This window comes from Orussus abietinus, unplaced genomic scaffold (assembly GCF_000612105.2).
Source record: "Orussus abietinus isolate OABI.00-Male unplaced genomic scaffold, Oabi_2.0 scaffold5, whole genome shotgun sequence".
NCBI classification, from domain to species: domain Eukaryota; kingdom Metazoa; phylum Arthropoda; class Insecta; order Hymenoptera; family Orussidae; genus Orussus; species Orussus abietinus.
The window spans coordinates 1300215-1324757 of record NW_019394929.1 but is presented as its reverse complement, the minus strand read 5'-3'; the positions used below and the strand labels follow the sequence as shown (position 1 = coordinate 1324757).

At 46.4% G+C, this 24543-nt stretch overlaps 1 protein-coding gene across 4 annotated transcripts; it reads right to left on the bottom strand.

The window, feature by feature from the left end:
• Positions 1–69: 69 nt before the first annotated feature.
• LOC105701215 (protein draper) lies at positions 70–24530 on the bottom strand. Of its 4 annotated transcripts, XM_012427767.2 has the most exons (18): positions 24385–24530; positions 8806–9111; positions 8420–8546; positions 8032–8200; positions 7680–7926; positions 7226–7346; positions 7008–7145; positions 6755–6934; positions 6325–6652; positions 5956–6063; positions 5313–5477; positions 3983–4189; positions 2999–3154; positions 2495–2671; positions 2311–2421; positions 2030–2239; positions 1776–1955; positions 70–1704 (listed from the first exon to the last, which is right to left on the bottom strand). In XM_012427767.2, the coding sequence occupies exons 2-18, from the start codon at positions 8925–8927 to the stop codon at positions 1409–1411; spliced, it is 3042 nt and encodes a 1013-aa protein (XP_012283190.1). In that variant the 5' UTR covers positions 8928–9111; positions 24385–24530; the 3' UTR covers positions 70–1408. The 4 variants fall into 4 exon arrangements, with proteins under 4 accessions (XP_012283190.1, XP_012283192.1, XP_023289268.1 ...); XM_012427769.2 differs by lacking the exon at positions 3983–4189; XM_023433500.1 differs by lacking the exon at positions 24385–24530 and having other exon boundaries at positions 8806–9149.
• Between the last annotated feature and the right edge of the window lie 13 nt (positions 24531–24543).

Sequence of the window (24543 nt, the reverse complement as noted above, 5' to 3'; positions counted from 1 at the left end):
GCGATATTTCTAAAGGAGTGATTTTTGTAAGTTCTTTTTTTTTTTTCTTTTTCGCAGAAGAAGTCAACGTTTCCGGCCGAACGCGTTCGCGTAGTAAAAGACAAGTGATTTTATTTCCGTTTGAAAATATAGAATACATGTATTTCTCTTTTCTGGGGTGTACACGATAAACGTAAAACGAGGGACGCAGGTACGTGTTACATGCCATTGCGTCCTTACTTCGTCAAGAGTCGTTTACGATCATTCGTCCTTTATCACAGGCAAAAGTCGCGCGTCTTTGCATTGACGATCTTCGCTTCGGAACACATCCTTTTATCTCTTAAAGCTCCTTGCACAGATTGCACGCCGTCCGAGGCTGAAAATCGGCGGATACTTTTTGATAACGATCGCTTCCCGATCTCCAAAAAGCACCGCCTCCTCTCGTTTTCAAGTGCTCGATTAGAAATGACATGGTTAAGTTTAAATACGTGGAGGATAATTATACGAGATACGTAGAAGAGAACCTGGTAAAGTAAAAAATATGAAGAGTATTGCGACAAGGAAACGAACGTGACTCTCCTCGGCCGTTCCTGCCGAAGACCTTCGCACTAAGCTCGCCGAAATTCTCATTATCGCTATTATTCCTTAATTCTATACAATGATTATTGCTTCGGCATAATCAACGAGTCGACGGTCCGTCTGATACTTTATCATTGGCAAATTTCACGACTCCTGATTGTTTAAAAAAATTAAATCCGGAATCAACATTTTCGCCCGTGACCACGCTAACTCGCGGAAGACCCTCGAGTACATATGTACAAGTATCGAAAAATATTTCAAGACACTAAGAATTTTTTATACTACTTCCAGCTATATATAGAATCCTATGTACAATTCAGGAAGGATCGACGGGAAGAAGTAGAAGATTGACGTGCCTACTCGAAAAATCGATGACCTAGGTCAATCGATGCGTGTAAAAAAAGGATATAACGGAACTGTGCGATGTAAACGGAGGAATTAGTATCGGCAGAATCGTGAAGTCGCCTTCGTTGGGTCACGTTATTCCGTTAAACGACATGGTCTCCCTAGAAACCCTCAAGCGAGAATCCTAATCATAAATAGAGTACAAAAAGTTGCTCTAATCTAGGGAACATCGATGGAACGGATCGACTACCTCGATCAAATCAATCAAACCAATCAAACGTCATTCACGGGACACGAACCAAAGAACGAGTGCTACGTTATTCTCTCTCTCCCTCTGTTTCACTCTCTGGGCGAAACTGAGTTAAGACTTGGAGCTGATCGCCGGCCGGTTCAATTTTCGTCAATTATCAACGTCCATGAACCATCAGCGTGAATTAAACCGTGGATCCCTCTTCGTCCAAGGACCCACGAAACTCTCTTTTACATCACGATTGTACAGCACGGTTTACACCCCGACTTCAGGGTCCTGGTCGCTGGATTTGCTAGGACCTCCACCGTCCTTTGGACCCAGGCCATTCGCCATCCTCTGGTATTGCGGCTTCCAAGCACTCTGGGGACGCGTGTAATCAAGATGATCATACTCCAGGTACGCGTTGTTCTGCTTGATCTCATCGTACAGGTGCTCCGTTTTCTTGGCGTCCGTTTCATCGATACTATGATACATGTTCACGTTGGGATTGCCCGAGTCGGCGTCCTTATTCTTCAGCGAAGCCGTGTGGTCGTACTTCAGGCCGTACGCACCTTGAAGAAGCCAAAACGATCAGCCACACGGTACGACTTTTACGTAAAATATTAATACGCAGAGTAGTTACCTTTGCAACTGTCCTCCTCGTCATCCGTCATGCCGTCAGGTGAGAATTTGGCCCTAACGTTGTTCACGTTTTTCGTGCCGAGATCATTCTTAATCTGGACGTTATTCAGTAGCGCCGTACCGTCATCGGACTTCGAGGTACCTTGATACGAGTACACCGGATTATCAAACTGATTGCGGTCTGGAGAAATACGTGAAATTAGTTGTACAGAGTATGCAAGGTGGGTTGATACGGTTCTTGGAGGTAGACCATACCTGGCGGCGTCACAGGTTCTGCTATGTACTGCACCTGGGCGATCTCCATCTTAAGATTAGCTACTCTCCTCCGGTGGTACATCCAGGCTGTCAGAGTTATGGCTATGACGATTATGGCAGCGAAAACTCCTGCCACCACGCTACCATATCCAGATTCCTCCTCCCTCTCCTGGACATTACGCGAAAACAGCTGTTCGTCACAGTTGGGCCCTGAAGAGAGGAATCGAAATTACCATCATTTACTCATTTCTAGTGCACTCGTTACACCTTTACACTCGTACCTGTGTACCCATGCCTGCAAATGCAGCCCTCGGCGGGGTGACACATGAAGAAGTCGTTCTTGCACTCGCAGGGCACCATGCAATGGTCCCCGTGGTACCCTTCCGGGCAAACTTGAAATGGGAAGAGGTAGGTATAATTTCATTGCCTTCGCCCTAGTTCATCAATTTATGAGAATGAACTTACTCTCCGTACAGTGCGTGCCCGTCCAGCCAGGTGCACAGCGACAATGTCCATCGTTGGGTCTGCACCTCCCACCGTTTTGGCACTTGCAATGTTGAGTGCAGTTCACCCCATAGGTACCATCAGGACATGGGGTTTGGCAGTGCTCGCCCCGCCATCCGGGTAGACATTGACAAATACCTGAAATTAATACCCCTTATCAATCCATCCCGTGCATAAACTTGGTAATGATTTAATTGACGAATCTCCTCCCAGTCCGATGATTAGAACCAATCATATCAAAGTGCAGGAACGAAACCCTGCCGTGCAGAATCTTGATTTGCTGCCTAAGCATTATCATCGTCATGTCACGTCTTAGAAACTCTGGGCAGGCAACGTGATCCTTCCTGATAAAAACTATCCGAGGTTCTCGCGGTGGGGAGAATATATGTAAACGAGACGTCTATTACATGTATAATATATGCGAGAAAAGTCGCGCTTTACCGGGATTACCTATAGTAGCCTTACCGGTAACGTGGTGACACTCGGCTCCGTTTTTGCAGTGACAATGATTAGCGCAATTCGAGCCGTACCGACCGGAAGGGCAGGGATGTTCACAGGTGAGTCCCAGGTATCCAGGTCGGCAGATGTACTTCCCGGTTACGTGGTCGCAGGTAACGTTTCCTGGATGGAATAGTTCACTGGTTTTAATTCCCGTCTCGGTTCTCCAGGTTCCTCGTCCATGTGCAAGCTGGAGCAGCGGAGGTAGAAAGAGATCGCGCAGCGGAGGAGAGATACGTCGCGTTTCCAAGGACGATAACCGGGTGCTCACGTAATTCCCACCGACAATCTCCAAGATCGTCTCTTGGAGTACCTCGCGTAAAATGAGCGCGAGATGGCTGTGGATTCTGCGGTACTTACTGGAACGGCGTCCGGATGATGGGATTCGATGACGAGCGACGTTAGAAGCAACTAATGAGACGTCTACCAGCAACTACTATGTTACGGCATTCCGATAGCAAACGATGTTAATGAGGAAGAAAGCATCCCAAGCTCTAGCGAGCCCCACGTGGACTCCCATCTACTCTGGAGAACATCTTCTATCAAGACGCAGCTGACCCAATACGTCAAAAGTATACATTAAATGGCAATAATCGGTGATCCGACATCGAAGGTGCGCAGATTTAACTGGCAATGAGACATCCCGGAAGTCGAGCAAAATTAAAAAAATTTTTTTTTAACCGAGACTTCACGAGAGAATTGATAAAGAACTGATCTCACAATGGCGGGGATTTTTTAACGCGACTGGATGCGTCTAATAATCATGATACCCGTGGAATCGCTTCTTAATCAATTCTTTCTCTTCTTAAACTCTGTATTGTAAGAAAAAATTCATACCATTTCATTTTGGAATTTGGAACTTAATTTTTTAAAGGACGTTCTCCAAAGCGACGGGACCCACGCGAAGGACCTTCACCGAAATGCAAAATGGCCTTCGGCGGAACTTCTTACCGTGCATCTTCTCCGGGCATTTTTCCTTGCAGTTAACTCCGTACCAGCCTTCTTTACAGGGCTGAGAGCAGTCTGGACCCTCCCAGCCTCTGGAGCACACGCAGCTTCCCGAGGTAGGGTCGCATGAACTATTGTTCATGCAGTTGCACTGAGAGTGGCAGTCATCGCCGTACAGGCCAGCCGGACATTGAGTCTCGCATCGAATCCCTGTTTCATGGTTAAATTCTGAGGTCTAAGCGGAAGCACGCTTAATCGAGTTAACCGGAGTTAATTCAAGCTCGAAATAGTCTCTTCGGCTGGGAGATGGGAAAAGTGTTAGAGACTCGAGTTCGGGTCTAACGATGGCTTGCTGGCATATTTCAGTATACTTTTAAGTAAACAATGGAAGGAACGGCAGCGCCAGAATAAGTTGATGAAATCATTTAATTAGAGATTAGTTAAATTAGGTTTCACCCATCTAACAAGCTGAGGTCGTCGCGGATCGACGACCGGATTTTCGAGTTTCCCATTTAGTCTGGATCCGAAGCGATGAATGGAAAGAAATGTGTCGACGATAACAGGGAAGCCACTACGTACTATGATGAACTAGGCTTTTGATGATAAAGTAATGATTTTCTGGAGAGCTCCCAGGGGGGTGCATCTGTCACCAGCTGCCTCCACTTTGGACCTCCACTTAGACCTTCCAGGGACTTTGGGTAACATTAGCCACCCATAAAAATAGATTCACAGGACTCTTAGTTTAGGAACTTTTAGGAGTCAATATGGAAATAAATCCGGAGTCTGTGGAGTTAGAAATTTAAGGAACGATCGCACCGCAAGCCTTATCCAAAGATCAAGACGAACCTTTGATAATCGAGCTAATGGACCCGCAATCTAAATTACTTGCCGAGGGCTACAAAGATGAGACCTAATCAGCAATCTGAATTATGCGCCGAGGATAATTAGGAAGGATCTTGCGATGAGATAAGGTGCGAAGGTCGGATGGAGGGATTTATGAAACCGTGTTGACGAAGGAGAGGATCTGCAATCTCAATTGTTTGCGAAGGACGGTAAGGAAGGATCTTATGGAACCATGTTGACAAAGGACGGAACCCGCAATCTGAATTATTTGCGAAGGACAGTAAGGAAGGATCTTACGATGAGATTAGACCCTGATATCGAAGGTCGGAAGGAGGGATTTATGAAACTAATTGTAAAGTGCAGCCTTTCAGGGGTTGCATGCGGACTTAAACGGCCAGCTGGGTTAATTCTGCAGCCTAGTCTCCGCATACTACCTCTGAAGCGTTAAGAAAAGGGTGCGGGGGTGATACCAATGGCCGTAAAGACGAACCTCGCCATTCGGGCTTGCAGATGCAGCGTCCAGTAGCCGGGTCGCAGTCGGCGCTGTTTTCCGGATGGCAATCGCAGACCTGCGTACACTCGTGTCCGAAGAATCCCCTTTTGCAACGATCCTGGCAGAACTCCCCGGTGAAACCAGCGGCGCACGTGCATGTGCCTACGCGTCACACAAGTGTTGCATGTCGTGTGCATAGTGCAAGTGCAACCGAGAAATATGGCCCCAGTGCTCGCCGAGCGAGATCGTACGAATGACCGAAGACCAAACTATTCTTCGCGTCGCGTCGCATGATGAGCAAACACTCGAGAAGTCGACGTCGCGATAGGAAGGAGAGAAAAAAAAAGAAAAGAAAAGAGCTCGCGGTAACAAAGAGCAAAGTCTGGACGCGATATCGTCGAATTATTTGACTTCGCGAGGAGTGTTTTGAAAAAGGAAACGAAGGCTCGAGTGTTTTGTAGAGTCTCACCTTACAAAACCTGACGCTTCCCAGAGCGGTATAGGAATTGAAAAGTACGCGTACTCTAAGATAAGGTAGACGGGAATTTCGGTCCAAAGATGTGGGAGTTGGTCCCCTCTACTCGCGAGTTACAATAATTCTCGTTCACCCGGGTGTTCGCGAGTAAGTGTTGCGTCTTACCATTCTGCGGATTGCAGGCGGCGTTGTTGTAACAGTTGCACTTATCTAGGCAGTCCTTTCCGTAAAATTTGTCCGCGCAGGGACGATCGCAGAGGACACCGGTCCATCCTACCAAAACGTCATAGACTCGTGAAGTCGAGGGAATTCTTACTTACCTATGGGAATCCGTCGAACGTGCGCGGTAAGATCGACGTTAAGAACGAGTACAAGACAGAGGAATCTGACACATCAAACGGGATAGATCTAACTACTGTACAGAGAGGAAAGAGAGCTGGTAAATGTGCAAATTCAAACAAACAAATTCTCCGCGGCGAGTCTCTCTTTCTGCTGCCACCGCGTTCTTGCGACTTGCTGGAAATGCCCACTCACCTGCGGTGCAATTGCAGTACCCGTTCTCGGGCGAGCAGGAGGCTCCGTTTTTGCAGGAACACCTCTGGGCGCAGTCTTCGCCGAAGGTATTTTTCGGGCAGAGCTCGTTACAGTCCTCACCTCTGTAACCGGCTGCGCAGATGCAGGTCCCATCAACCGGCGAGCACTGCGCGCTGTTCTTGCAGTTGCACTTGTATTGGCAGCCTTTGCCAAAGAAGTAGTAGGGACAGGTCCTGGCGCAAGTAGTTCCACCCCAACCGGCGTTGCAGATGCATTCTCCGGTCCATGGGTGGCAGAGCTCGGTGTTCTCCTTGTTGCATTCACAAACCTAGTTCGAGAGACTTTGTATAATATTTTCTTCTAGTACAACGATGCAGATGCGTGGTTAGATTACCTTTGCCTGATCTATTTCATCGACCGTTCGACTCACCTGCGTGCAATTCGGTCCCCACAGGCCATCGGGGCACATCCTCTCGTCGCAGTCCTTTCCAGTCCAGCCAGGACTACAATCGCAGGAACCGTCGTGGATCGAACACGTTGCGCCATTCTTGCAGGTGCAGTTGTTCGTGCATCCTACACCGTAAGTCCCCTCCAAGCAAGGCTTCAGACACTGCAGAAGAGGCGAGTATAAACTTTAGGACCTCATCTTACCCAATTTTGGGATAAAAACCTAAAAGTCTCACCGTCTCCCCACGGAAACCAGCTTTGCACTTGCACTGCCCGGTGATGTGGTCGCACATTCCGCCATTATAGCATTCGCATACTTGGGAGCAATTTTTACCCCAAAATCCGGTAGGGCAGCGATTGGCACAGACGGATCCCTGATTAATAATGGAAACTTTAGTTTAGCTAACGAGAACATAAAGACGATAATTTTCTCCAGGTACTTAAACTGTCCTACCATCCATCCGGGAGTACAGAAGCATTGTCCAGTGGTCGGACTGCAGGATCCTCCATTCTGGCACTGACATTCCGACTTGCACTCGTCTCCGTGCTTTCCCGCCGGACACAGGTCGTCGCACCTGCAATCAACAGCGATAACAATGCATAAAGGAGCTGCTAGCACATAACGCGTTACCTTGGCGGCGATACGAGTGTAGGAAAACTACCACATCACCTCTATTTACCCCAGGAAAGCACACGGTCATTACACAATTACGCCACAATTCTGCCAACGAGTTCCACCGGCGACATTTCTTGCTCATAAATATCGAGGTATCCGATGCGATTGGCGTGCCGTAATTATTTTTTTTTTTTTCTATTAACATTGTCGCCGGTAAAGACTACGGCGCTTTTTCATAAACAATGACCCCCTGGGTTGATCTTTCGTACTTATATTTTCATATGCAACTCACAGCGGTCCTGTGTAGCCCGGTGCACAGTGACATTCTCCAGAGATATGATGGCAACTTCCACCATTGCGACAACGGCACTCTTCGAGGCAGTTCTGTCCATACCGATCTGGAGAACACTCCTGGTCGCAGAATTCGCCCATCCAACCCCTGGTGCAGATGCATTTGCCGTCGAAGGGATCGCATCTGGCCCCGTTCCTGCACATGCACTCCCTCTCGCAGTCTCTTCCCCATTTGCCCAGTGGACACTCTAAAAATTTATTAAACTTTTTTATTTATATATATATTATAATCGCAAAGCATCGCAATTGGGGCTGCAAGTGTATTCGATATCTTTGCCAGTTGGAGAACTCACTGATATCGCAAGCAGGTCCACCATATCCAGACTCGCACTTGCACTCGTCAGGCGCAACGCAAGTTCCATGGCGACAATCTTCGGAGCAAACTGGTATACAACGCTCGTTGTCGTTTGTTTTTGTATATCCTTTGCAACATTCTGCCACGAGCCTGCCCTTCTCCACCGCCTGTAACGAACAAGCTCGATAAACCGCGAGGTACACCCTGGAGTAAAGCGTCATGCCTGTTTTCTGACGATGGCGACACCTGAACCAACGCTTTTTCCCGCGGCTCGTTAATTACGCGTCCAACTTATCCACGCAGCCGGAAAAAAAAAAAAAAAAAAAAGAACTCCGAAGACCTAGTTTGCCTCGGCAAGACTTACTAAATCGGCACGAGGGACCAACCTGCGTCTTGTACACGGTCTTGAAGGTGGTCTTGTACTTGGAACACTTCGGTGGGAAATTGAAGCACCAGGTGAACTCTCGCGTGATGTACGGCACTCGCTCGGAGATGTTAACTGTCACCATGTGTCTGGAAATTGCGAATTAATTTCTAATCATTTATGTAACCTCCATAACATACCGTAATTAAATCGGTCTGGAAAATACCAATGTTAAATTCAAGTGATACTTTCAAAGGCACGTGCTGAATGTTCGATGGCAATCGGGAAAAGCAATTAAAAAGGAGTCTTTTATTTATAGTATCATTTTATAATACCATGTCTTGCCTGGTAAAATTAAATTCCCTTTTTTTTTTTTTTCCAGTGTGCAAATTGTCACCGAATTCTTACGTTTCCTTCCGGTTGCAGATGTTAGGTCCTTCCAGATCTGCATCGGTGCCTCTCAAGATCGCCAAGGTTGCAACCACGAGCACCAGCCAAGAGCAGGCAACGTGCCAGACCCTGGAGGCCATCTTGCGTCTTCCAGTCACGCTCGGTACGGCCTCAGCTTGTATACCTCGAAGAAGAGCTCACTTCGACTGCATCTTTGATTCGATTTATTCGAGAAATGGCACTCCTTCGCACTGTTTCCTACCGGCGAAGGTGAAACTGCTTCACCAGGTTCCATGAGCGTCGGCTCTTCTCATCTTCCATTGCCTAGAAAAATAAAACAAGGTGTTTACTAAGTTTCCAATGTTAAAAAGAAGAAAAAAAAAAAAAGAAACTCGACGATACTAATTCAATGTCGATCGGTAAAGCCAAAAGTCCGTCGCGGTGATATCATTTAGTTATTTACACCGTATGCATTTTAATTCGTTTTTCAATTAGGGATGTGTACGTCATTTTGGAAAAATTTCAATTCGACCACGGTGCACCTCGTCGAGGAGGAAAAAAAAAAGAAACTCGACGATAGTAATTCAATGTCGATCGGTAAAGCCAAAACTCCGTCGCGATGATTTTATTTAGTTATTTACACCGTATGCATTTTAATTCGTTTTTCAATTAGGGAAGTGTACGTCATTTTGGAAAAATTCTAATTCGACCACGGTGCGCCACGTCGAGGAGGTTCGTGTCGGGTATGCCGAGCCGACGTAAATGATACGTCAGCAAACGACGACCTGGGGGACCAATAGAGAAGCAAGAAACGCAAATCTCGCCTTATCGCACGGAAGGCACCAACTGGTACCGAGGAGAAGGTGTTGGGTTCCTCGTAAGCGTTCCTCCACTGCGGGAACAAGTTTCCAATTAACATGGCCGAGATGGCGTCAGGGTCCTTTCAAGTTGACTTCGACGGGTTTCGAATGACTGTGGTCGGCAGAAAAGATCGCACTAATTGCGGGACTTTTGACACGGCGGGATATTCTGAGCCGCGCGGAAAAAAGCCAAAGCTCATTCGGCACGATTTAATATTTCCTGGTACTTAGCTTCGGCCTTTCTTGTATTTGCCTATGCAAATTGAGGTACACCATTACTGAGCTTGCTGTTACATCATGACAAGTAACGAGAAAATTCCTCCTAGAAATATGGATCTACGACTGCCCTTTCGATCAGCTGATTCCGAACAGTAGCTGTGTTGTACAAAAATTCGATTAATCAAAATCTGTCATTATCTGCGTTAAGCCTATGGAAAAAAAAAAAAAAAAAAAGAAACTCCCAAAGCAAGAGATCCTGTTAATATCCCTAATTACTGAGAAGGCCGATCTGCGACTGCACTATCAATCAGCTGATTTTGGGTAACGACCGTTTTTACGCGGAAATTACTACAATAGAGGTTGGTCATTCTTCGACTCGTGTAATTGGTAGATTATTAGCATGACCAATCCCATTCGTGACATTTCGTTGTCCGACAAGCTTGTAAAGATCGAACTAGGCCAACAAGTACAGGAACTATTTCGGACGTGCCTTCTCGAGGTGCCACCAAGTCGTTCGATGTGATTTCGAGGCCTCGAAATTCGGCGTAAGAAAATTGTTTAAAAGAGAAAAAAGAAAAAGTATGCCCAGATAGTTTGAGCTGGCGATACCGGAAGTGTCTCGTCGCAGCCTTCGACCGAGCCTCACGATCCATTGATCTGTCAATGAATCACGTGAGCACGTGTGCACCACGCGGGGAGGACTTTACGTTTTTACTCAGACTCGAGTCATGATTCACTCGAGTCATAACCAAACCGGGCATGCAAAGTGATTTTGAAACACGTGACAGGAAGCGTGCCGTTACACATTGCACACTCCGAGGAAAGAAATTGCTCGGCGATTCCCCGAAGTTGACTAGTTCCTCTTAAATACCCTCGTCCAAAACGAATTCTAAAGGAATATCGCACTAAGGAGAAAACAAATTATGTCACGGACTGCCATAACCTGAGGCTGGATGCAGTCGGAAAATCCGTCTCTAAAAGGCGGGATTATTTCGAGATTACGCGAGGTCGCCTAATTTAGCATTAAATCTAAAAGCTATTCCACATATAGAAGCACAAATGTCAATAGAGCCCTCTGTATTTAACGACTCAACGGGAAGTGAGATAAACTTGGGTACTGAAGACTTCGTAATAAAATAGTGCAATGCCATGGACGTCATTCCATGTGTCGATGATTGGTACCGTGTGATCGATATAATCGATGTACTTCCGTACCCTATTACCTTCTAGACCAAACCCATCATCGGTACAACTAGTACTCCGGAATTAGATCATGAAAACAAGGTCAGTGATCCCAATAGATAGGCACACTTATCCGCGTGTACAGAACTCATTACAGCAATGGCATACAGGATCACCGAGTCTTATAATAATACCTACATCAATTGGAGTTAATTATGAAATAATGTAATGTTCATAGGCGAGGTACCCCAGCGAAACGAAAAAAAGCCCTGAACTCACGGAGGATCGTTTCGCATGTTAATACCGTAATACCCCTTACTTCTGTTACTACAGTTGCGCGCCAAGAACATATGCACCATACCATTCCAATTCGCTCCAATTAACGCATTTCGCACTAAAACGCATTTCTAGGAACCCTGCAAACGGTTCTGGAAAATCCCGAAGCGTTATTGAGCCTCACGCAATGCGTGCCAGGGGACAGTTTAATTTTCTCTCCTTTTTTCGATTATACCATGTTTATTTATTTTTTATTTATTACTCTTCAGCTTCTTTTTTTTTTAATGACGCAAATTTACTAGTGCTCTTAAGGTACAGGGTACCTTAAGAGCGTCGTGATGCAGAGAGAGGAGAGAAGTAGAGTTCACGAATAGACGCTATAGGCATCTCGAGAGAATCCCACTCGAGGTTTATTTTGATCGGCTGTTTAGCGATTTGAGAGACGAGTTCTCCTCGGCCAGTTCTTCAGGGCCAGATAGAGAATCCGCAAACGCGAGCACAAGGCCCAGTTGGAAGTGAAGAAAACGAGCGATGTAGGCGGACCTGCTCGATGCCAGTTTTCCGCCATACATCCGAGCCTGTACTCTACTGACGGACTTCTACCCACGCACCGAAGCTTTCAACGAATCACGTACGATCCTCCTCACTGATATACATCCTAGACCCAGAGAATAGTACCATGCACCAGTTTCTCTGAAAAAATATTATCAATCGCTTCCAGAGTAGATTATGGAGAAAAAAGAAACAGTATCTGAGACTTGCCCAGAGAAGGACTCGAAACTGGAAATTTTCCTTCTTCTTGGTTTTTTTAATTAAATGCGTTTTGTTTGGCTAAAATGTTACGAGGAACGTTAAAATGCCTCTTACTGTACGGCTTTTTGTCCATCCTCGGTTTTTTATTCGGCCCCTGGTCCTGGGGTTATTAGAATGCGGAACACAACGGGGGAATGAATGCGGAACCGTAGTCTGCCACTTGAGAATTTCTCGGTAACATGCTGCTCGATTCGAGCTAACGTTCGGTCGGCGAGATGCAAGAGGACGATCTTGGATTTCAGATGAGCGAATCAAAATATGAAAGTGCTTCGGTCGTTGGTATGACGAGAGGACATTACGGTGGTTATTGAAGAGACCCATTTACGGGGGGAAATGGGAAGCCAATTGATTTGAAGTAGCCTCTTGCACGCTCGGGGGCAATGGACGTGTATTGGATTAGAACTCCTAGAGCAGCTGGAAATACTTGAAAGGTTCGCTCCGAAAGATTGACAGGTAAGAATAATTTTCTTCGCCATAATTACGTGACAAAGGATCGGGAAAGGATATCTGGAATATCCTTTACGTGGAGATTAAGGGTTGGCACGGATCATCGCCCAGTTCGTCATCGGCATACTAGTATGCCCACTCACGTGACTATTCAATACTTATTCATTCATGGTACCACTGTTAATTTACGTTCACTAATCCTTGAATAATAGACCCTATTTACGGTCCCTGTTTACCCTGGACTGCAGGCTCTTTTGTAAGTACGGTCATTAAGTGCGAGTTCCCTGAAATTTTCCCAGGAATCGAGGATCGCCGGTGACGAAAATGATTAAAGCTGTTGATAAAACTCGGTGGCCGACAATGAGTCATAATTGTCTATCTCATGGACGTGGACAGGATGAATACTGACAAGAGTACACGTGACAATAGAGAAGCTCCGTATACAGAGTCGCGAGTGTACCGATAAGCTCTCTCCTCCACTTTTTCGTCTCTCTTCCTCCTGTGGAAGATTCATCCTCCCCTCTCCCTCCTTTTTCCTTCTCTCTTCGGTCCTCTTCCATTACTCTCCCCCCTTTGCGCGCAAATTATGCGCACGTCCTCCACTCGCCTCTTCGTTCCTGATCAAGACCAACAATTACACATTCCACAAAGAGGATGGAGGAACACAAGAGAGTGTCATCGAATCATCATCTGATTTCCCTGCCACCATTTTCCTCGCGATTGCATCCACGTTGCTCTTCTCGTTCCCGTATTCCCTGTTTCTTTTATTTCCGCTGCAAGGTATGGCTCCTTTGCGCGGCATTGTTTCCGCCATTTTGCGGACGCGAAGAAGGTATTTTGTGCGGCATTACGTGAAATGGAAACCCGGGTAAGGACAATGGCACGTCTTTGCCGTGGGTTTGGCATTGTGTGGATCTGCATACAGGGCATCGGCTGAACAAGAAGCGCTTCTGAACACCTCGAAGAAGAGGTGCACCCCGAAGAGGCGAACCGGAGTGAAAGGATTCCGCCGAAGAGAATGCAGTTCACGGTACAACGGATTCGCCGCGATTTGGAAATCATTAATTAGACGGCGTAGGATTTTTTTTTAATTTTATTTTATTGCACTTTTCCCTAAGAAGTGTGCATGGAGAAATTGATTGCATCGAAGATCTGAATACGATAGATGTAATTGAACCTGGGATTCATATATTAGGTTGTGGGTATCTGCTGAAAATATTGCAGGCGGTTTTTACAGATTTCACCCTAGGTCTCGGGTTTCGGAACTCTTTACTGGGGTGTGAAAAAGAGTCCTGGGGTTCTTCGTGGACTAGCGTTGCCAGGGGGTGCAAAAACGGGCGAGAGGGTGCGAAAAGGTACCAGAGGGTAGGAGAACGACCCTTCGACTGGCAATCAGTCACCTCGCAGGGAGTTAATTCGTTTACGTAGAAAGACTCACAGGGGCGTACATACGCAAATGACTCACAGGATGTGCGGCTCAAATCGAGACGTAGTCACTCGAACCTCCCAAGTGCAGGATGTGCATTACTGTAACAAGATCGGACCCGACTGGAGACTATCAAATTCTCCCCAGCTGATACGCGATAGACCCAGGAACATTATCAATAGACTGGCTTTATCCTTTTCAAAATATTTGCCTGCCACATACCGCAACAAATAGTCTCCTCGAGTCAAAATCGTCAATAATCAATAAATCAATAATCAGCCGATCAATAAATGGCCCAGAAATTTTTTCAAAATGAATCCAGTGTACCCAAGCGAAAGAAAGATAGATCAACGAGTCTCTTCTGAATTCCCCGAATGACTAAAATTCGACAATGACTAAGAACGTAATTCAGCCCGATCGCGTTTGGGCATTGATCAATGAGAGTTCAAGACTCGGTAGCAGTTTGCACAAGTGTCGCAGCACCAGGCCGACAGTACAGGAGCCTCGTTCTTTCGCCAGGTAAAAATCGGAATAAAAAGCCCGGACTTTCATTACTTCCTTAATGCGTCATCAGCGATTACCTGGAACCACATTAATTATGGTAGCCGATCGGCGTATCGACGAGAAAATTCCGTCCGCGAGGTCTGTAACAATCGGCCTCGAAGGAGACTTTTCCGTAGAAGGGAATATCGGAAGCCTCGGCCATAACTCGCGAAGACGTACCAGATAACCGAGACCGCTACGGTGAGCGCACGATAATTGAAATGCATCGAAATGGGATGCACCCGGAAATGCAGGTGCGCGGTTCTCCACCTATGACCAAGGAAATCCGAAGCGGAATTTATTTCCTGGCTACGCACCGAACATATATCGCCTACTTTCCAGAGATTGTCGAGTTTACAGCTCGTGAGAGCTTCCGACGTTTCCGGCTTGGGAACGGCGCGAAAATAGTACGTGTAATGGGTAATCGTACAAAACGACATGGGAAGCGAGGTCTACTGTCACTTATCAGACCATTAGGTCGAACACTAAAATGAGTCGATTGGGAAAAGCGGCAAAATAAATTTAAAAGTGACGTTAGGTTTAACAGGCATGTGATGGTGACCATTAAGTTGTTATTTACTTCCGGCTAATTCTGTATAAAATTCGTAAATGTATGCTTCTTAAGTCATTTTCCTGTAATATTAATTCCTTGGAATTTTATTTTTGATGAAAAAGTTGGTGTCATCCGATTTCTTTTTCTGTTTTTTTTTTTTTTTTCGTTTGGGTAGATGCACTTCGATGCAACCGTTGGTGCACCGGGGTTTACTCCGGACTGGGAGGAATTCTGCCCCGGAGATGATTGGATTAAATGTGATTTGTCCCGAGAGGTGATGTATATTCCTCAAGTTACCCCAAGATCTGATTACTCCTTGCCATCTTTATCTCTCGTTGCAGTCCCGAGGGTATCAAGTACGAAGGCGAGCAGAATATCACTCGGCCATGACCAAACTGAATTAATGAAACTTCCGGCCAGCCGTGCGTCCAAAATGACACACGATCGTAAAACCTCTGCAGAAATGGTCGCTAAATGGAAAACCGTCTTGAGGCAAACACGCGACACCTACACTGCACCTGCATTAATAATGAATAATTCCTCTTAACAAGCAATCATAATTTGGCGACTGAGTATACATACAACGGAGACGGTAAAAATTAGGTATACACGGAATGAAAAAAGATATACCATAACAAGGAATAAATTTGAATTGACAAATGCCGGACTAAATGCCAAACGGACGTCACTATTTTTCGCACTTTGATATGTAAATATAAAGAAATTAAAAGGCATCGTTTGAAGGCCTCGATGCCAATGGAGTTCAACGTGTCTGGTGACGAGCATGCATTATTAATTTACATCCCAATCGTATTGTTAAATCCACTCCGAATAAAGAGGACGACATGACTCATACGCAGACTACACGTGTCGAATGTTTTACAGCTCGATAAAATACCATTCATACCGTGAGGTGCACATCACTCGAATTACCTGCGCACTGCGGGGAGAATTGTCATTTAATTGCTCATTAGGCATTTTCATATCAGTCATCCGATCAGAAAATTGGCCAATCCTCTGGGAAAGCTCGCTCGACCCGATGGTGATGTAAATTACAAAAAGTGGAATGAAAATAAAAAATATATAAAGACCATTTCCTGCCGCGCGGTGCATTCCATAAAGTGCAACCATTCCCGCGAGAGTGCCTCGCCGGATCCCAAATAATGAACGCTTCTCGTGCTCGTAATTCGAGAAACTCGCGGAGGATTTGACGAGCAATTGGCGCGGCCTGTGCGAATTTTACGTACGGAAATGTCGGACGATTTTACCCGGTAAAACCGAGTTCGCGGGCCGATTGCTTACGTAAGTAATGCACAGAGCACCAAGTCTGTCGGTGAAAGTCGTACTTGGTGCGTGGCGAACGTAAATCCGACTTCGACTTCGGCCGAGACTTACGCAAGGAAAATACCCGTACTCCTACAAGCATCCCAAAAGCAGCGAAAGAAAAAAATAATAATAAAAAACAAATAAAGATAAACGTACTTGGTGTGTGGCGAACGTAAATCCGACTTCGACTTCGGCCGAGACTTACGCAAGGAAAATACCCGTACTCCTACAAACATCCCAAAAGCAGTGAAAAAAAAAATAAAAAAAAAATAAAGATAAACGTGCCAAAAAATGTCGGACATTCAACTCCAGTTGCGTCAATGTTGGAGACCATGAAATGAAAACAATGACAAGACAATGACATGAAGAGGCGAGAAAAAGTGTTCGCGTCTTGCCTAACCGAAAAAGGTAACAGGGCGAATGATGCTTTAATGAAGAAATAATGTTAGAGTATGTTAACCTGAAGATTTCTCGCGGTGGAAAAAAAAAAAAAAAGTGGGTTAAGCGTTCCACTTATCGAGTTATCGCGATCCCAGAGCCCGCGACCCACGGTCGCATTTCAGGATATCTGCGAGGTCGGGATAAAAATTCGGGAAAAAGGGGAGGACGGGGATAATGGACGTCCTCGAATTCGTCGGAAACCCGGAGAGTCGTGCACAAAGCCTTTTCCAGCTTTTACTCCGACTGGGCGTGCAAATTGTAAGGAAGAAACAGAAGGAACGCGAGCGCGCTTTCGAGGGGTGGCCTTTTAAAAGGGAACGAAAAAAAAAAAAAATGGGGGTGAATAATTATCCGTGACCCTCGCAGCGTCATTATTCGGTGACCTCGAGCTTGTACAGCCGAGTCCGCAGCATCCGGCAGTGCGGTATCGATTTCGTCTATTTCGGTGCATATTCCGAGGGCCTGGATCGCGACCCGGAGGACACCTCTTCCGGAGGCGCCGCGATTCGCCAAAGAGGGACGACCTGATTCTCCGGTCTCGAAGAGATATGATGTATGCATATCGGGCTTCCTTTGTCCTCCCTGTCTCCCTGGTGCAGGAGTCCCCCAGTCCGACATAGACGCGACAATGCACAATGTGCATCTTGCATACAATATGCACCGACCAAGGCCGCATCACCCCCCGCGAGGAAATGGAACCACGAAGAGATGCCCACCCATTGTTGGAGCCTAAAGGAGCTTCGTAACATGCCGAACGATTTTCCTCTCGGGTATCTCTCCATCCCATGTATTAATAAAAAAAAAAAAAAAACAAACAAGAACGATAATAAAAAGGAAGGAAGGAAACAATTAATTCGACTTCGAGTGGGGGGCTGCACTCGTGAATGATTTCGAGCGGAGAAGCAACTATGCGCAATATGCAGCTTGCATATGATAAGCACCAAGTGCATATTATATGCAATTACAATTCATTATCCCTGTGGTGGAACCAAGAGGTGCCCACCCATTGTCCAAGCCCGAAACTGTTTCGTAATATGCCATTTCTCCATCCCATGTATTATGAAAGAAAAGGGATTACCATGGAAGAGAGCGAAGGGAAAATTAACCCGGCTTCGAGGGTAGTCGCACTGGGGAATAATTTCGAGCACGACGGTTACACCGCGGCATAAAGCCCCGCCTTGGACAATGCACCGCTAACCCGGTAAATTGTATCAACCCCGAGAACCGCGAGCTACCCTTTTAATTAACACGCCATTAATGAGCGCCCTTCGTAATCTCCCGGTCTCCTTTCAAGGCCCACTCGCATGAGCGGTGCGATTCATGAAGTCTTGCTCTAGCGCCGGTCGCTTCCCTTCCTACGGCGATCAGGCGATTCATTATTTTCCCTTCCTCTCTCTCTCTTAGTCTGAAAGAAAGCGGCAAAATGATAGCCGTTTGCGGTTCTCGAAACGCCACAATGCAACCGCGGCCCTTGTTCTCCTCTTCAGGCCCCGACTGCGCCGAGCGACAATCGACGTCTCGGTACGCCGCAATGGCGTAAGCCGAGTCGTAAAGTGCACGGCTACGAAAATACCTATGCAGGTAGGAAAGCGCGAGTTTGCGTGCTTTCAGATGCAAGGGTGCGTTAACTGCACGCGAGCTGCAGTTTTGCAGCGCGGGGCTGCATGTGACGAGGAGGGGCGAACATCTACCCCTCGCGTGTGAAGTCCTGACAATATCCAATTAAACGTTGAAAAAGCAACGGGATAAAGTGCGTCGATATCCACATTCACACCGAAATACTTGACTCTCTCAATAAAGACGTGAAAAAAAAATATATATATATATGCGTATTGCATACCTTGCACCTGTATGCAACGTTCGCGAATGGCGTGTGTCGCAACCACCCGTGCACACGCATTTTCAGAACTTGAAGCAACGACAGTTTCTCGATGCTTGCTTGGCATATGTACGTCGAGCGGCGTCGCCGAGGAAATTCCTGAACGTGCAGCTCGAAGTGCATCGTATGCACGTCCTTGGGAAACCCGAGTGCACTCCCAAGGCGAATGCGATACTGCTACCGGGAGGATTCATATGTGTCGTGTCGGGCTAAAGCGATGGAAACGTCGAGATTCGAGGAAAATCCGTCACGACACCGAGGTGCGAGCACGCGAGAATAATTACGCGTACTTGCAGGTAATCGATGCAAGCGTGGAAAAAGCTCGTCGCGACATATCGACCCCGAAAGAAGTGTAAAAACGTTTCGTTAAGTTGAGGCTCTTGTGGGAGGATTCTCATGAGATGCATCTCACGACTTCGTTAAGCCCCGACCTAGGACAATATTAGGAAGAGTCTCCCAGGACCGGCGGGAGTGACAAAAGAGTCGATGCACTCCTTCGGACGTCGACACTTTCGGTTTCTCCTCTCCCGGCCCTCCCTTTTAATGAATAGGTACACCTTTCACTCCTTAAGTACACGGCTAAGGTATTTTACTATCACCTTTTGGAATCCACCCGGCGCGTTCCATTGTACGCGTAGGAAAAATGATAAGTGCCGGGGAAACTGATTACATTATTGCAACTATTACCGGCACAACCGGGGGAAACTCGGGAATCACGAAACTCCCGCCGAGCCATGATAGTTTATCGTTAAATCCTGCGGAATTTTCTAATTAATAGTTCCTACCTTGCAATCACAGTTTTCATGACAATTAAAAACAATCAAACGTCAAGAAAGTCAGGTGGGAGGGATTGTTTAGACCGCAGGCTATAGCCACTCTCGAAATATCGAGTTTGTTGGGAAACCGTGAAAGCTCAAATCTCTACGTTCTATCGACCGATTCGAAAGTCACAACCACAGGAATCTTTCCTGGCATCTTTCATAACAATTTGCATTTAATTATGTGGTTTTCCCTGCATGCCTTATCGCTTCGACGGGTCGAAAGGCGAAACCAAAGGCTACCATTGAAATTCTAGAATTTCAATGTGAACCACTTTTTTCGACCACCAACGATTTAATCGTTAATCCAATACATCAAGAAATTAGTAAAGAATATTCGCTAAAATATTTATCCTAATTCCCGGTATTTCTATCATCGTTTCATTACAGCTGTATAACTCTGCTCGCAGTGCGAGCACTCGAAAGCGGTATGTACCAACTAGTAAGTTGATTACGCTTAATTGAAAGCAAACGAACCGTAATACTAGCCTCGATCAGCACTCCGTATCTCCAAATTTGAGCAATATTACCTCCACCACAAACATTAGATATCCGAACGATGTTAACTCGCGGAATGCGACTGCCAATTGAATTGAAACATACGATTCTGACAAGGCTCGGTACATTTCGATATTCTCAAACAGATCATGATAAATGCAATCGCGACGCAGCAGGACGCACAAAGTGGAAACAACATAGAAAAAAGGCACGTCCGTTTGCGGGCGATAAATGTCGATTAATAATCTTAACATTACGGAGAAATAATCAGCACGATATCGGTATCAGGATAAAATCGAGCACGATATCAGGATGAAATTCTATGAGACCGTGGGCGAATATCGAAATCTCTGATCGCATATCGAGTGGTTAAAGGGACGTTGAAAATAAAAGCCTGCATCCGTAGAGAGAGTGTTGGAGTTCCTATCAGAGAAAAAAAGTCCTGATTCCAGCTCGAGAAAAAATTCTCTCAGACCGTAGGCAAATTCAAAAGCCCTCGGTTGTCCACGAGTAATCAAAAGGACGTTCAGAGCGAATGCCAAGGTCCCTATCGGAGAAGAAAAATCAGGATAAACGTTTCATCAAAAATTCCCTCATACCATGAGAAAATTCGAAAATCTCCGGTTGAATGCCTGCGATCAAAAGAGCGTTGAAAGCGAAAGCCCCGGTGTCCCTAGGGCGAGTGCTAGGGTCCCTATTTGTGGTGTTTGTTCCCTCGTACCAGAATGGCAGACCAGCTCCTGTTGTTCGACGTATATGAACGGACCGACACAAGCGAGAGCTCGTAGGCTCATTGAACGAGAGACCGAGTTGAAACCATACGGGCAAGATGGCCTCTCCCCCTCTATTAAATATATTATCCGGCCGTGCGACGTCGCGTGTATTAATTTCCATCCAGTAACTTTTCCACGTGCATCAAAACCCGAGGGGCGAAGCGGACCTTGGAAGCCCGATCGAAAGACCCGACGAAGGGCGGTCTTGCTCTGGAAAAACTTAACTAGCAGTAGACGACGCTCGAATAAGCAAGCTAATCACTTCCCCAGAAGTCCCAGAGGGGAGATGGCCTTAACAATGATTGGACCACGAAGGTACCTATCTCGGACCTCTGATTTGATGATTTTCTGCGGTTATATAAATAATAAGGAAAACCAAAAAAAAAAGTAGAGAGAGAGAGAGAGAGAGAGTTCATTCTTGCGTCTTCCTATTTTATCTTTCTTGTTCATCCCGTACCGTAAGCCCTGACCAACCAATGATCGGCGATAACTTATCGCGTTGGCAAATAGATGCATAGGGTGGCAATAAATGGTCCAGCTCGAACAGCTGATTCGGGGACACCGTGTCAAGTTTCCGCGTTTCCGTGTTTCCAGCCTCTTGTCCTAGATTCCCAGACGAGGGTAACGGCGTGACCGAATAACGGAGTCCGCCTCTTGGGCGGCCTAAAAAGAGAACTCGAGAAAATCGTCCCTTCCCTCGGGATAAGGGGAACACTCGAGATTATCAGCGATGAGTAATACGATATCGGTCGGGCTAGTAAAGTGTGAAAAACGGGGATGAATCACTTCCGGCAGGATTGTCAAGCGTAAAGCCATTAGCCATTGACGTTGCGATCGCGAATCAACGGCCGATCGATTCGACGACGTGTTATCTCGGGTGACATTATCGGCTGCAGGAAGTGGCTTCACGAGCGTCGACCTCGGCCACGAGGATCTCGGGTAGAAGCGCATCGGATACCGCAAAGCGGCTCCTGAGAACAATGCCAGTCTTCCACAAAGGACAAACAATCGCGGAAAAGAAGAGAAAAAAAAAGTGGAGGAACGGGGAAGAGGATGTTTCCCGAACGACCGTGAGTGTCGGGCGAAGCGTAAAATTGTCGCAGGGACCTCGTTACTTTCCCCGTAATGAGGAAGAGAGCGTGGGTGACGATTTCGGAGCAGAAAAGTGCCTACCGTTGATTACTACTCGGAACGGGAAGTAAAGCTTAAATAATTCGAGCGCCACAAGTTCTTACTATTTCACTGCTAACATAGCTTTTATAAATACCAGGAAGACACATAACCGAAAGAAAAAATTCACTACGGGAGGAGAAATAAAATTAATTAATTCAAGCAACGCGTTATTTCCATATCTCCCTGCCTGAGTTAATTCCCATAACTATGAAAGAGGTCGCGCCTAAAAGAAAAATCTCGAAGTTTGTGGCGGTCTCGAAGAATTGATAGATGGAATAAACGCTTCGGGATGCACGGTTTAAAGTGCAGGACGATTCCCCGTCTCTTGGGAAAAAGTTGCAGGACTGCTTCGGCATCCTGGATAATCCGAGCAAGGCGGACCGTCGAGCGGTCGGTGCTTTTTTAGTGTGGATTCAGTTCGGATGCTGGACGTTGCTCCCAGAGCCCCTCGACAGGTTCCACGAGAAAAATGGAACCGGTAACAGTGGAGGGGTTCGCTTCCCTTTCACGGTTTTCCGAGGCAGAAGTCTCGTGCGAGCCTCCAAATCGACCGTGGAACAACTCGATTCAGATAATCGAGCCTCCGCATGCCCCGCAAGAGTGACAACGCTCTCACGTTAGACACGCACACGAGAACGCGCGTGGGCGGTCGCGTGATAACGGCGGAGACGTTTACGTTCCGTTATCTCCGGTACCCCGACAAAGTAAATTCCAATGGCCGAGAAAACCGAAGTACCTTATCTCCGCTCATTTTACATTTCCATAGATATTCCTCGAAATCCAATAAGCTAAATCGATCGCTGAGTAACACAGGCTTCGAGAGCCCCCTAAGTATCCGCCATTACGCCCCGTAATCGTTTAAAGACGAGCCAGCAATTAGAGTGCTACCTTGATAAACATTTTCAATAACATTGTACAGATTCTTCATTAACAATTGTTCCGCGGCCGGGCTCGAGGTCCTTGGAAGAACGCACGAGTACTAATTAACAGATAACTTTAAACTTATTTTATCTGACTCAGCTTGCCCGAAATTTCTCTATCGTACGTAACAAATGAACAATTTGCATAATCTACCGCTGAGGGTGAATTTGGGCCCAGAGTTTGATACTGGTATTAAAATGTGTTTTAAAACGCAATTACACGTATCAAGGCAGTGTCTGGTTAAAAGGTAGATACATGGGCACTTTCGTACAAAGCTCTAGGTTTATATGGAGGGATGATAGAGCAAGCTGTGTCCAGTATTTGGCTCTCAGTAACCGTTCTTATCCCCAGCTCGACACGTTACGGTTATGTCCAAGAGGCCGGGGAGATCTAGATCGCTTCACCGGACCGGGACGGAAACTCCGCGGCTACTTGAAAGTACTGAGGGAACAACACGGCAACGTGAAATGATGTAACGTAGCGTCGTCGCAGAAATTCTCATTCCGTCGCATCGGCTGGGCATAATGACCAGTGGCGGCCACTAAAGTAAAAGCTTCCTGTGAAGAGTCCGTCCCAAGCCGGGTGAATGGCGTTGACCGAACGCGAGTCGGTTGTCCCGTTACCGTTACATTGAGTCCTAAAGCAGCGAATGTAGTACACGCCTGAAGTAAAGAGACCCTGGACTTTTTAAAACGCACCTCACGATGATACTTATTTTTCTACTCACATGAAGGAAAGTGTGTGGACTCAAAAACGAGGAAAAACACCAGAGCTCATTTCACTGCAGGTTTCATTAATTAACCTGCAATGCAAAAACCTTTCGCAATTACTGCCGCCATAATTCAGACCGCGTAACGAGTCTCCGCGTGCAGTTTTATGTACAGTTACGTCACGTGAAGAATTAGGCGGATTTAGGCGCTCAGGATTTCCCTGATTGCACGTTGAAATTTTTGTTACCTAGTCCAGTTATTTTTTTCAATGGAGTGAAGGTTTTTGTTTCTGTGGGAATTAATGTATTTTTTAATGACATGGATAAGGTGCTTCTGTTTATCGTTTTTAAATAGTTCAGGACTTACGTGGAGCGCTTTCACTCTTTCAGGGTATATCGGGGTGATGTGTGCCTAAAGTTTTCCCAAGGTGTAAACAAATAGGTTAAGCTGCTGCAGGTCTAGCCACCGACGAGTATCTGGATATTAACTGAGCATTATGCGGCTGGATTTAATTGAGGTCACGGACGTAATCCGCGACGCCTGTAGAGCAGTAGGTTGGTAACGGAACGATGCGCGAGAAACGCGAGAAAATGCAAGAAGGAACCACTTGTTCCGACGCAGCGGAATGCTCGGTACACAGGGAGCGAGAAACCAGTTTCCGAGGAACTTTCGAAGGACATTACGGAGCAGTGCAGTGAGTGCGCGTATTTAGAGAACAGAGACGCTTCGACGCACTTACCTGACGCTAAGAAGAGACCGAGTTATCCAGGATTATCCATTTACATTGTTTTAGGAATTAACGAAGTACACTCTACAAGCCGAACGAGATGAAGTACGCGGCGTCTCGCACCTTCGACGCTCTCAACGCGGCGTCTCTTCTTGTACTGAACTGTACTGT

Coding starts and splice junctions, on each gene's coding strand:
- LOC105701215 (XM_012427767.2), bottom strand. CDS start 8,927: ATGGCCTCCAGGGTCTGGCACGTTGCCTGCTCTTGGCTGGTGCTCGTG. Junction 7,146..7,225: donor TCTGTACTCCCGGATGGATG/GTAGGACAGTTT, acceptor ATTATTAATCAG/GGATCCGTCTGTGCCAATCG. Junction 6,653..6,754: donor GGGGACCGAATTGCACGCAG/GTGAGTCGAACG, acceptor CTCTCGAACTAG/GTTTGTGAATGCAACAAGGA.